A 13,097-nucleotide genomic window follows, 5' to 3' on the forward strand; every position below is an offset into this window, starting at 1 on the left:
CCCACACTCATCTCTCAATTTGCTTCCTTCCGTTCATGAGCAGACTATCACTCTCCCTCCCTCCATTATGTTCCTCACGCTCAAACTATCCATCTTGGAAACCGAGGCACACGGCCGCAGGCAGGCTGTTCAACTTTCTCTCTCTTTCTTTGCCCATTAGCCTCGTCCAGCCCTCCCCTCATTGGTGGCCGATGATGTCCAGAGGGTCTCTGGATCAGTGCCCCCACCTCCTCATAAAAAGCCTTTCTTTGCCTCTAAATGCGAGCACCAAACTGCCGGCCATTAAATGTTTGGTCCACCACAATAGAGACATTAACACACGAGTGAGTAGCTCTGAATAGCCTGTGAGAGTGTTAGGTGGATTCAGCATGGCAGACGACCCTTTCAGCGAGCCCTGTACTACCACAAGCCCTGTGGTTTCAGCTAAAGATGTAAGATTGAAACCTTGGTTTAACTATTTTGGGTTTGCATTTCCATTGCAGTTTAGTATCGCTTTAGAGTGGGCAGGATTATTCACATGTCATTTTAGTTGAGCTGCCTGTACTGCCACAACTCCTAAAAAATTTTTCATTCCGTGTCGCCCATCAAGCTCCTGCTAGATCCGCTTGTATAACTTTTTCATTTCGAACGTCTGTACTTCTGCAACAGACAACAAAACTTTTTGGTTGTTAAAAAAAGGTGCGCTCGTTCAAAACGATCGCATTTGATCCAGCTGGCTTTGCTGATTTAAATCTAGCGGTTCTTTTGTGTTTGTGTTGCAAGTTCAGTGACGCAGGTAGTGACTATTCTCTCCGGCCAATCCGTGATCAGCAGAGTTTACACGTCACGTTTTGGTAACGGTACGGTTCACTTGGAATCTTAACCAAGGTGGTACTAAAAAAAGTACCAGGTTCCAGGTACTGTACCCAGTGGAAAAACCCCCAAAAGTGAACCATACCGAGCCGTACCGTGCCGTACCATGCAGTGGAAAAGCGCCACTAGTCACTTAGGTGTAACTTTGTGTAACCTGCTTTTAGGAGAACAGAGATACAAGTGGAATACATACACACTACTTTTCAAAAGTTTGGAGTTAATATATTGAAGCGAAAAAACAGAAAACAGTAATATGTGAAATATTAAAATTTTAAATAACTGTTTTCTATTTTAATATATTTTATGTGTTTTATTCCTGCAATAAGTGAAGCTTTTCAGCAGCCAATATATCAGTCTTTACATTATGTCACATAATCCTTCAGAAATCACTCTAATATGCTGATTTGGTGCTCAAAAACATTTGTTAGATTTGAAGACAGTTGTGCTGCCTAATTTTTTTGTGGAAACAGTGATAGATTATTTTCCAGATTCTCTACTGAATTGGAAGTTCAAATGAACGGCATTTATTTGATATAGTAAACTTTTGTAACACTATAAATGTCTTTAATATAACTTTTGATTAAATGCAGCCTTGCTGATTTTTTATTTTTTTTTCACACACATGCATCCAAAATCACACTGATCCCTTACATTTCGAAAGTAGCGTGCGTGTGTGTGTTTATTTCAGTTTCATAATGAAGTAATTTCTAATTTATATGTACATGTAATGAGTAAAGGCAAAATACATTTGCACACCTTGCTTTGTTTTTGAGATCAACAGCTTTCTTTTGTGGTCCCATGTGCATGTGGTGTTCTTTTTTTTTTTTTTTTTTTTTTTTTTGGTTAGTTTGTCTTCCAGCAGTGAATCTTCACAGCAGTGCAACCTGCCAAATAGAACAATCTGCGCTATGAAGAGTTGGATTTGGCCCTCAGTCCAAGCCATTATAACTAACTGACCTTTTTAGGGTGAAAGGGGGAGAGAGCAGATGACCAGAGTTCAATCCTTTTAGAAATGGGCTGAAAAAAGGTTGAAACTGAAGCATTTCCTTTGGATAAAAAGTCAACCGTAAAGTTTTGATGTGGCTCAAAATAACACAGAATGGCAAAAAAGCACAAATGGCACATGAATTAGTCTGAGGAGAAAGATTTTGTGTATGTGTGTGTTTTGAGTGTAGCACTGGCAGTAGCTAAAAGTACACCATGCAGTGATTCTATGAAGAACTCTTAACAGTAGCTCACTGTCCTCCTCTAATGGCCATTTGTGTTATGAAAGCAGAAGGAGTATTGCAGACAAATTTTTATATAATCTGTCTGGACTTCCATGGTTTCTCTTGAAGAGCAGAAGCTGACACTGCATTTTACTGTAGCATTCAGAGACAATCCACAGTGACCATGAGGACTGTGAGTGTCTTAAAGACATCCCACACACAAACAGCCTTAGGTGGGGTTGGTGTTAGTTGAGGAGTCTGAGAGCCTTGCCATGTCATTGATAGTGTTGCCATGACGGAGTTTTGTTATTGTATGAATGAAGCCTTCTAAAAACCTTTTTTTTATTTCACCCCATGGGGAAATTAGGTCATTGGCATGCGGCCTGTATAGAGTGTAAATTGCTTAATTGTCTTAATTGGACACTTAGAAAATCCCAGTTGGAACAAAGAGAAAGTGGATAAAGTGATGGTGGTTTCACTGGTCGTTATTCCGCTATGATTCCCAGATCTGGCCAAGATTACAAATTATATCTTGCAATTTTAATTCTGCTGTAGTCCATTTAGAATACCTTATTTAAAAAAGAATAGTTCCGGATCTAAAATCTTATTGGATGAGCTGTGCTCAAGTGCATTGTAATAGCAGATGAATGGATATGTATGAGCACACTTTAATTAAAATGTAATGTTCCTATAAGCACTTTTTGTGATTTGTTTTTGTGTGTGATTATTGTAAATGTGTTAAATGGGATAAAAATAAATAAATAAATAAATAAATAATTAAATAAATAAATAAAAGTTCTGTTTTCATTTACTTACCAAAAGATATTTAGAAATAAATGTGGTAAATTTTTTGTGGTAACTGAAAAACAGTTTTGTTTTACATTCTGTTGACAGTTTGCTAATCATTGACTTTTATTGTAGACATTCCTTTAAATATCATCTTATATGTTTCACAGAAGACATTGAGGTTTGGAGTGACAATAAGGGTGAGTAAATGATGACAGTTTCCGTATGTGTCAGCTGCCATGTGTTACAGTAATTTTTACCACAGTTTTTACATGCCTAAAATGCTTGACTTATTGCTTTAGTCTGTACTCTGAATGCTTTTTTAACATGCCTTAAAGGGATACTCCACCCCAAAATGAAAATTTTGTCATTAATCACTTACCCCCATGTCATTTCAAACCTGTAAAAGCTTAATTCGTCTTCGGAACACAATTTAAGATATTTTGGATGAAAACAGGGAGTCTTGTGACTGTCCCATAGACCGCCAAGTAAAATACACTGTCAAGGTCCAGAAAAGTATGAAAGACATCGTCAGAATAGTCCATCTGCCATCAGTGGTTCAACCATAACATTATGAAGCGACGACAATACGTTTTGTACGCGAATAAAACAAAATAATGACTTTATTCAATAATTTGTCTCCTCTGTGTCACTCCACATCAGCGTAGCACCATTTTGGCGAATCTGAGCTGCTCGCAGGCAGCATACGGTCTTCTGTGTCAGCCACACCACAAGGATACATTTTCTACGTATATTTATGATTTGATTTGAAAGAAAACAGCACATCCTGTGCCGTGGCTGACACAGAAGAGCGTACGCTGCCTGCGTACAGCTCAGATTCACCAGAATGGCGTTACGCTGATGTGATTATTCTGATGCTTTTCATTCTTTTCTGGACCTTGACAGTGTATTTTACTTGGCAGTCTATGGGACAGTCACAAGTCTCCCTGTTTTCATCCAAAATATCTTAAATTGTGTTCCGAAGACGAACAAAGCTTTTACAGGTTTGGAACGGCATGGGGGTAAGTGATTAATGACAAAATTTTTATTTTGGGGTGGAGTATCTCTTTAATAACTTAAGGCAATAATTTAAGAATAAAATGTAAATCTTGTTTACTTATGCCTAACTAATATGATACATTTTATTTATTTATTTTTTTCTGACTGAGAGGATAGCATTTGTAGTGTCTGAAACCATAGTGGACTAGTGTACAAATATACTAGTGCATAACCAATGTACACTCAATGTGTTCCCATACTGTGAGGGACCTGTTTATTGAATTCCCACATCTCCACAGTGGTGGTCTTCAAAATGCAAGTTATATTAGCAAGCACAAACTGCGAAAAACAGCTGTCCTTTGGGTGCACTTATATTGGTTGACTCGTTTTTACTCACTCTTTCAAGTGGACTATATAATGTAGGAAAAAGTGAATGGCAATATGTAGGCCATTTTTGGATACTCCCACAAACGTGAAGAAAAAAAAAAAAACTGACCATAGAAAATGATCTTTTTTCGAATGATGAGATCTTTATCGAGCTCGCGCCTTTGAAAGCAGCCGCGCGCCTTACCGCCGTCCTCTGTTTCCCTGGCAGCCCGGGATGATTGACACTCCGTGGCTAGTCCAAGACACTCCCTCTCCTCTGCTCTGCTCTGCTTTCCTCTCGCACTTGAGCTCTGATCGCGACTCGCGAGCCTCAGTAACTTTCTACTGCGAGAGGGATGCAGCGCGCTCAAAGCGCAGCCTGAAAATGGCAACCCGTTGGATTTATCCGTCCCTTCTTTTCTTTCTTTTCCCCTCCCTCACACCGAGTCAAGCCTTACGGAATTACCCAGAGAATGAAGGTAAGAGGGCTTTGTGTTTATTAACTAAGAATAGGATTAATTCATGGCTGAGGTTTGCGGGAGACAGTTTCTGAAGTGCGCTCTGGATGCTGTGGTTTCTATAAATCATGCATAAGGTGAATGAAGCAAGCAGGGAAAATAGCAAGTGCATGTGTTTATTACTAAGGATTATTGAAATATTAGGGTACGTCAGGCTTGTCCTGTAGAACTCGCTTTTGAAGTGCTCCCTGTGGATTGCAGTTGGACATTTCCAATATTTTTTTTGGATATTATTAGGATAATGATAATGCTTGCACACGATCACAAATTTGAAATTTTAAGAATTATTGTAATGTACATCTCTGCTACCACAGCAAAAAATAAAAAATAAAATAAAAAAATAAATAAAAATATAAAAATATTTATACAATTTTTTTTAAATAGAAAATAAACTGTGAATACTAATATACTCTATTCGAAAGTCACAGTGCAACAGCAAAGCAATCTTTTTTGTTTATTTATTTATAAACAAATATAAAAAAGTTAAACCCTAAAAGTTAACTTAAGAGACTATGTACAGTATTAGAAAGTTATTTACTATTTTATTATTTAATATTATAATAAGTGTTAAAGTTATTTTTGAAAGCACATATTTTTGCTAAGGATTAAAAAGCAAATAAAACAAAATTAAGAACTTGATGTGAGCAATTCTCTTATATGTCCAGAAATTGTGCTGTGTTGTGTGCAATGCCGTATGGCCAGCTGGAACCCGAGAGAAATCTCTATAAGCCTGATCATTTATCAGTGACCATAAGGTGATTTGTTAATGGTGACTGCATCTTGTCCATATAGCAGTCTCAATACACACTAGAAAAATCTGTTCCACAGTCTGTTAAATAAATAATAAATCCTAAAATAGCATGTAAGTACCAGTTCTCTGCCACAAGAATTAGAACACATGAAACTGGCCAAGTAGTTTATCACTTTATTTAAAAATAAATACATTTGGAATAATAATCGATTCTTATGTTAATGAAGGTTTATTTTAATAATCTCAAAAAACCAAAAGAGCATGTTTTTCTGTGTGTGACAGAGCTTTGAGTTGTCCAGCAAATATTCCAATATGGTTAGTTTTGAATTGTGATTTTTTTCTAAATGATAAAGAGAGTCAGACCATATGAATGAGCTTCTTTTTCAGCACAGTTTAGCTCAAATGTTGGAATTTGAGTTCAGCAAAATGCATCCTAGATAGACAATGAAGATAATGCTTCCATCGAGGCAGAGAGCTTTTACAGTAATTTCCTATCCCGAGTAGAAGAGTCAAAGAACTTCTTTTTGGGGGGGTCCTTTAAGTGAATTCATTCATAAATGGAAGAAATCAGCTTTTTGAGTCACAAAAGCATTTAGATTGTACCAATGCCAACTCTCAAAACCTGAGGAAAATGTATTTTGTCAGATGAAAAATGCACTTGAGAGGATGGTGAAACTGTGTTTAACCAGTGGAAATGTAAGACAAATCGTTTGGTGCCCAACAGAAGGACTAAACAGTGCTTTACTGGTTGGTGTCTTTGGCTGTCCGGTGACTGGACAATAGCTTTCGCTCTGTTTCTTTTTCCCTGTGTTCCCTCCCAGCAGGGCTTGTTCTTCTAGCCTCTTTCTTCTTTATAATGTTTTCTGCTTTCTTCTGAACCTTCCCCTCTGTTATCAGCCTAATTGTCTGACTTTAATCGACTGACCCATGTCTTTGTATTTTTGCAGTAGCATGTGCTTTTGTGCGTATGTGAGTAGAGTGCATAACCGCACATCCAGTGGCTTCCAACACTTAATCACGGACTCTTCTGCTTTGTCTCTGCTATGCTCCATGGTGCTCTATGTGACTGTAAATAACGTCTTCTCATCTAGAGGACGCCCGCTGTGCTTGCTCACCGAGCCGTAAGACTGACCAGCGTTTGTTATTTTAAGCCGCAGTGGGAGTGCGGGTGCCATGTTACACTGGAGCAATGCGAACACAATGACAAGGGAGTCATTTGCCACATATGGTCCAAAATGTGGAAGTTATCTAAGAAGGAATGAATTCAGAGAGGTCAGGGGACAGTGAAGCAGCTGATATGAACAGCAGAGGGCGCCTTGTAGCACACAAATTCTTTTGTCAGGGTTTTGTTTTGCGGTGGATCTCACAGTTTCTTGAATTTAGAATATGAGGGGTGGGGTGGGTTATTTTGACATGGGTTGGGATTTTGAGCCCCATTCATGGAGATCTTAACACAATTATGCCAAGACATCACCAAGCGTGTTTTCCAGAGTATCAACGAGAACACGACTAGACACTGTTTCAAAACTAATTTTATAATGAAATGAAGAAGAGCTCTGTCTCTTGCGGTCTGCCAATGGAGGGTTCATACCACCTGCTTGAGTAAAGATTAGATTGAGCCTGATCCGGGTTGGTGAGCTTAATTCGGTTTAATGGCTTAAAAAGAACATTTAATCTTTTTGTTGAACCCCTGGAATGGTCATCGATTTTGATGTTTCTTTTTTCTTCTTTTGCTCTAGATTAGTATTCTACCTCCACCATGGGCTGTTTTCACTGCTCTGATATTCCTTTCTCTCTTTCCTCCCTTCTAGCGAGTTTGGGTGACCTGTCCCTGTTGCTTGCGTTCATTTGCTGGGCAGCAGGATTAGTAGCTCAGCTTCCCCCCAGGGGAAGAGGCTCTGTTTGTGAAGGAGCCTCTGTTCTCTGCCTTTTCTCCAGGTTTAAACAGTCTGGATTAGAGTGCCCTCATGGCCAAATGCCTTGGCTAAAACAAGCAAGAGAGTAGGACATCTATCTATCTATCTATCTATCTATCTATCTATCTATCTATCTATCTATCTATCTATCTATCTATCTATCTATCTATCTATCTATCTATCTATCTATCTATCTATGTTCTTAACATTTAGGAGACATGATGAAGTTTCAGACAAAATAATAATAGAAACAAATGAGTCATTGTGTGTGGAGAATACCTCAGATCATTTGATCCTGGATAAAAATGACATGGGAAATGTTTGACTTTTGGTCATCATGTACTCTCATGTCGTTCCCAAAAATAGTTCCTTCCATCTGTGGAAAACAAATAAGAATTATTTTGGAAATCATGTTTTTCTTCTTTTTGTTTCTTCATCAGTGGGATCCAGTGTTCTTTGGGACCCCATTGACCTTTATTGTTTAAGCTGCTTTTGTCCATACATTCTTCAAAATATCATCTTTTATGCTCTGCAGTAGAGGTTTGTCATCATTTACAGCTGACAGAATTTTCTTGATGAACTATCCCTTTAAGATCTCTTCAAAACTCCTCAGTAGAGTCTTTCTTTTAGGAGAATAACTATAGATCTATTTATTGATTACACTTGTTTAACTGTATAATGAGAATGGGAATCATAATATAATTTTATGATTAATCACATCAGTGTAATTGGATTGCTTTTATCACCATCATTATTTTGTTCATGACCTTGAGCTGACGTGGACATTGATTGGCCGCCTCACTGCACTGATTCACCTCTATTACTGGGATTACTGATGGCTTTGCGCTATACAGTAGGTTGCACACCGATGTGCAATCATTAAAAAGACCTTAGAGGGCCTCTTAATTTCCCACCGTACACACCATTATTACCACACACGAGCAAAGGCTGAGGGAAAATTATTTTCTGGACACATAATGGCTCAAGCCAGGTAATTGATTGGCCAATATTATTTGCAATGAAATTAAAATAGGTGAAAGAGATAGGGGTAGACATATAGCTATTGATTTTAGGACATCATCAGCCTTGATTGGTGCACAATGGCCTACAAACAGTGTGAATAGGCAGACCGGTGTAGTTTCTTTGTGAAAAGGGATCATTTTACTTGATCGGTTATTTGTTTTGGTTGAACTCGGGTCATTGTTTGGGCTCTATCTGTTGTTTTTGTAAAGAAACCCTTCCTGTGACATGCTGGGCTGGTGACCTGTATTCACTGGGATGCCCTCTGTTCTGCATTGCCCTGTCAGCTACAACTACTTCTGTCTCCAACAAATGAGCCGCTCTGTCCTCCCTTTTTAACTCTCTCGCTTTTTCCTTTCTGTTTCTACAAATGAACGCCTCTGACACTCATGTTCGGCTACCGGTTCTCTCACTGGAAGCTCATTAGCAGGCTAGTCAACACAATGGAGCCTGACTCTAAACGTCACGCTGTGCGCTCCGCTCTCCCTGCGGTCTTGCTGGGTCCCAGTCTTGACCTTTTATTTGTTTTAATTGAATTCATCTGTCTGCCTTTGGCCTCAGCTTCTCTCTTTTTTGCGTAGTTTGGAGAGGCGATTGTGCTCGGAGAATCGCTGCCTTACCGCAGCACTAAACAAACAGCAGGGTTTTTCAATTTGCTCGGCTCTGTGTTATTGACTGGGTGAAATCTCTCAGTGTCTGTGTCCCGCATGCTTCGAGTCTCTGTTTTCTGTTTGTCGGAGCTAAAGTTGGGCTGTTTGCTCAGTCCATCTGCGCTGGCTGCTTTTGTGTTGGGTAAAATGATGGTTAGATTCACATTTCGATGCAATGCGACCTTGCCACTCGATGAGCATCTCTTTTTCAAAAGCTAAAACCAACATCCTGCTCCGGACGGCCTGTTTCCTGGGTCATTCTGATATCACATGCTGTCTTTGCTACCTGATCCAGTCTTATGCGGTTCTTGAGACAGCACTTTAGATGGTCAACACACAGTGATAAAAGAGGTGTAATTTAAGTAATGCACCTCTTAACTGGAAAATAATACATCCCGGTCATGTTATAAAGATCGGGCAGCATTTTTGGTAGAGAAAATAGTTAAAATGATACGATAATGCACCACAAAACTATTGGTGGTCACAAGTAAGTGCACTGAAAATGGATGGAACGAGGTTTGTGAGTAGATGATGGTGAAAATTAATTCTTGTTTTCCTTTGCAGATATACGATTCTGGTGTCATACGACCCACTTCTACAACCACAATGTGACAGAACTGCAGTGACATAGGTTAAGAACTAGTAACAATGTTTTAAAGTGAAGTTTACAACCACAAAGTGACAGAACTACAGTGACATAGGTTACATTAGTTCAATAATTTTAATTTATCATTTAAAAAAATAATGATCAATTGAATTGATTTATTATATATATATATATGTGTGTGTGTGTGTGTGTGTGTGTTTTAAATATTTATCTGAAATATTTACCTATATTTACCTCACAGGATTCATCACAAATCAGAAATACTCAGGTTTGTGAATGGAATCAAACCTATTCCATCTAGCAGCCAGGTGATTATGGGAATTTTTGTGGTCTTTTTGTTCAGTCCATGTAGAGCCTGATGGCCAGTGGGAAATGGCAGAGGAAAATGAGAATGAAAGAGATGAAAAGGAGAGGAAAAGAGTGGTCATTGTCTGAGGGCTTCATTCTCCATGCACTCTCCAGACCGGGCTTGATGTTGGCAGCACAATAGCAGGGCGACCTGGCAGCTGATGGGGGAAAAAAGAGGCAGAATGGAGATGTGTTTGTGGGAAGGATTTGTATGCCAATGAGCTTTAGCCTGGACTGACTGAAAGTCTCTCTCTTTCTCTCTTTTTCTCCCTCAGTCACTCACACTCTTTACTCTTCCAGCTTTCTCTCATTCTTTCCCTCCTGTGGCCAATTTGGTGCCAAGGGACTTGAGGATGCTGTCATTCAAAAATCTTGTTTTCTAAAGCTTTGTGTTCCCATGACTCTAAGCTTTGTCCACCTGTGTGATTGTCAGAGTGCATGTGTGTGCGTAAGCGGGTGTATTCAGTTTTTTTCGTTCTCTCCTGTCCACAGTTTTGTGTGTGTCTGTGCTTGTCTGACTTTGCGGTGCTTCGGATAAATTCTACAGTACATTTAGAGGGCTAACAAACACCACAATTTTTAATTTACAATATTTTTCTCAGTATTTTACAGAGCCAGACTGAGCAAATGCTATTTTAAATAAGAAAATATACAGTACAAATCTCTATCTCAGATGTCTAAATTGTGTTGTTGCTGGCAGCTAAATATTCTGGATACAGCTAATATGTAAAAATGTAAATAAAACAAAGATTATTGGAGAGGTTTACAAGAAAATACTATTTTAGTCTTTCTACACAAAATTGCATTTTTAAAGGGGTCATATGATGCCATTTCAATTTTTCCTTAATCTTGGGACTGGTACAAGCTCTTGGTGCCTTCATATGATGCCATTTCAATTTTTCCTTAATCTTGGGACTGGTACAAGCTCTTGGTGCCTTTACCCACCTCGCTTTTCAGAACGATGTCTTGGGACTGGTACAAGCTCTTGGTGCCTTTACCCACCTCGCTTTTCAGAACGATGAGCTTTGTAAAAATCGCCGCGTTTCAGAAAGAAAATTGTTTACAAAATTGTATTAAAGGAGTCATTTGATGCCTTTTTAAAGATCATTATTTTTTTGTATTTGGAGTAACAGAATATGTTGACATGCTTTAATGTTCAAAAAAACACATTATTTTTCAAATACTGTATAGGTCCTTTGTGCCCCGCCTCTCTCAAACGCATCGTTTTCTATGAAGTTCCCCCTTCTGACAAGTGCAGTCTGCTCTGATTGGCCAACTGACCCAGTGTATTGTGCTCGGCCGAACACCACAAGCACTCGTCGGAAATGAAACACCCCTTTCCATAATCGCGAGCTTCATCTTTCAAAATAAATGTAAAGACAGTTAATAATGTCCTTGGTTTTACCAGCAGTTCAAGCCGGAAAGGGGAACCGAGTCGCGTGCAGAAACAGTGATGAAGCTCCTATGTGTTTGCAGTACACAAGCCATGGACGGTTAAGACAGCTGACTCCACTGTGTGACACTGTCTCTCTCTCTCTCACACACACACACGCACACACACACACACACACACACACGATGCGCAAAACTCTGCATTTGAACATTCAATAGCAAATACTTAAACTAATAACAAAACATACTTACAGTAGCTGATTCAGAAACGGCAGATTGTCGTAGCAAAGTCAGAATTACCTCCTCTCTGAAGTTCACGAAATGGTCGTCCATAAAATGCGTTGCTGTTCTGTTGTAAGTAATCTTAAAGATTCCTAAATGTATCTACTTTCAGAAGGCCAAATAAAGTGCTTTTGCTTTCACCTAGAAACACACAGTATCTCCCTGACTCGCTGGGCTGCTTCTGGCTCAACACTAACTGCGGTTACTGAAACCACGCCTTCCTTCTTTGCGTGAACATTTGGGCAGCATTACGCAAATATTTCCACATAGTGATGTAGACCTGTGGGGGCATGTTAGAACGAGCCATTTTAGGGGGGCGTGGCAGAGTCTTAACTTTTGATAAAGAATATCTCTTTGGATTTGAGACTTTAGTCTTTGCAACTTTACATATCTTCTTCATGCACCAAGAGCTTGTAACACTCCAAAGAGAAAGGAAAAACTGAAATTTCATCATATGACCCCTTTAAACAACACTGTTTAATAAAAAAAGAGCATATTAGAATTTGATGGACAATATTATTTATTTTAGTGTTCATACTAAAAAACAGATCACAAATGTTATATGCTATCAATGTCAGTGGTGGGCAGTGACGGAATAGCTTTACTTCGTTACTGTATTTTTTAAGTATCTGTACTTTACTGGAGTTGTTTTATTTTGAGTAACTTTTACTTTAACTTGACTACATTCCAAAGCATAAGATCGTACTTTTTACTTCACTACATTTCATAAAACATATCGTTACTCCTTATAATATATCACGTGCTCTGACACGCAGAAGTGGTGTCTGATTCAAGAACAAACTGATTTTTTTCAATTACCCTTTTAAATCGGTTCGCAAATCGCACCAAACGATTCATTCACGAATTAGAATGATCCGATTGCAGCTGTTCTAGAGTCAACAACTCACTGATTCAAATGAACCGTTTAGTGCGAGTCTCTAGTGAACTGAATAGTACACAACTAACCGGGAGATCTTGTGAGCGCGCACGCGACTGATGCTGCTAAAAGTAAGTTACTAATGTCGAATTTTAGGATTGAAAAAAAATAAAAAAAAAATAAAATCAAGACCTGAAAATCATATTTAGGTCAAAACTGTCAGTTGTTTGTGAACTAAATCAGCTCTAAACAGTGATCTATTTAAGCCCACTGCAATGCTTGAATGCAGACACATCAGATCAATCGGCGTCTCTATGTTTTAGGGGGAAAAATAACAACAACAGCAACAAAAACGTAACATTAACATAACACAGATTAAATAAAATAACAATAATCATGCTCGTTCAAATTCCCCGCTGCCGTAACGTTAACAGTTTTATTAAAATGCTACGAATTTAGTCCTATGTGACGTCTGTTTTTATATTGTTTATCAACAGTATACATTTTTATTAACTAGCTGAGTAT

The 13,097-nt window shown here is 38.6% G+C and overlaps 1 protein-coding gene across 2 annotated transcripts in view; it reads left to right on the plus strand.

The window, feature by feature from the left end:
- Nucleotides 1-4,431: 4,431 nt before the first annotated feature.
- The window catches only part of LOC109068233 (ephrin type-A receptor 3-like), a 115,534-nt gene continuing 106,868 nt past the window's right edge, over nt 4,432-13,097 (plus strand). Inside the window, exon 1 of one of the 2 annotated variants that reach the window (XM_042718730.1) lies at nt 4,432-4,690. In XM_042718730.1, coding sequence (XP_042574664.1) covers nt 4,447-4,690 — 244 coding nt within the window. In that variant the 5' untranslated portion in view covers nt 4,432-4,446. Of the gene's footprint in view, nt 4,691-12,645; nt 12,704-13,097 lie in introns of those variants that run through there. The other variant, XM_042718731.1, reaches the window with a different exon arrangement.

The sequence above is a fragment of the Cyprinus carpio genome, chromosome B2, assembly GCF_018340385.1.
Source record: "Cyprinus carpio isolate SPL01 chromosome B2, ASM1834038v1, whole genome shotgun sequence".
Taxonomy (NCBI): Eukaryota; Metazoa; Chordata; class Actinopteri; order Cypriniformes; family Cyprinidae; genus Cyprinus; species Cyprinus carpio.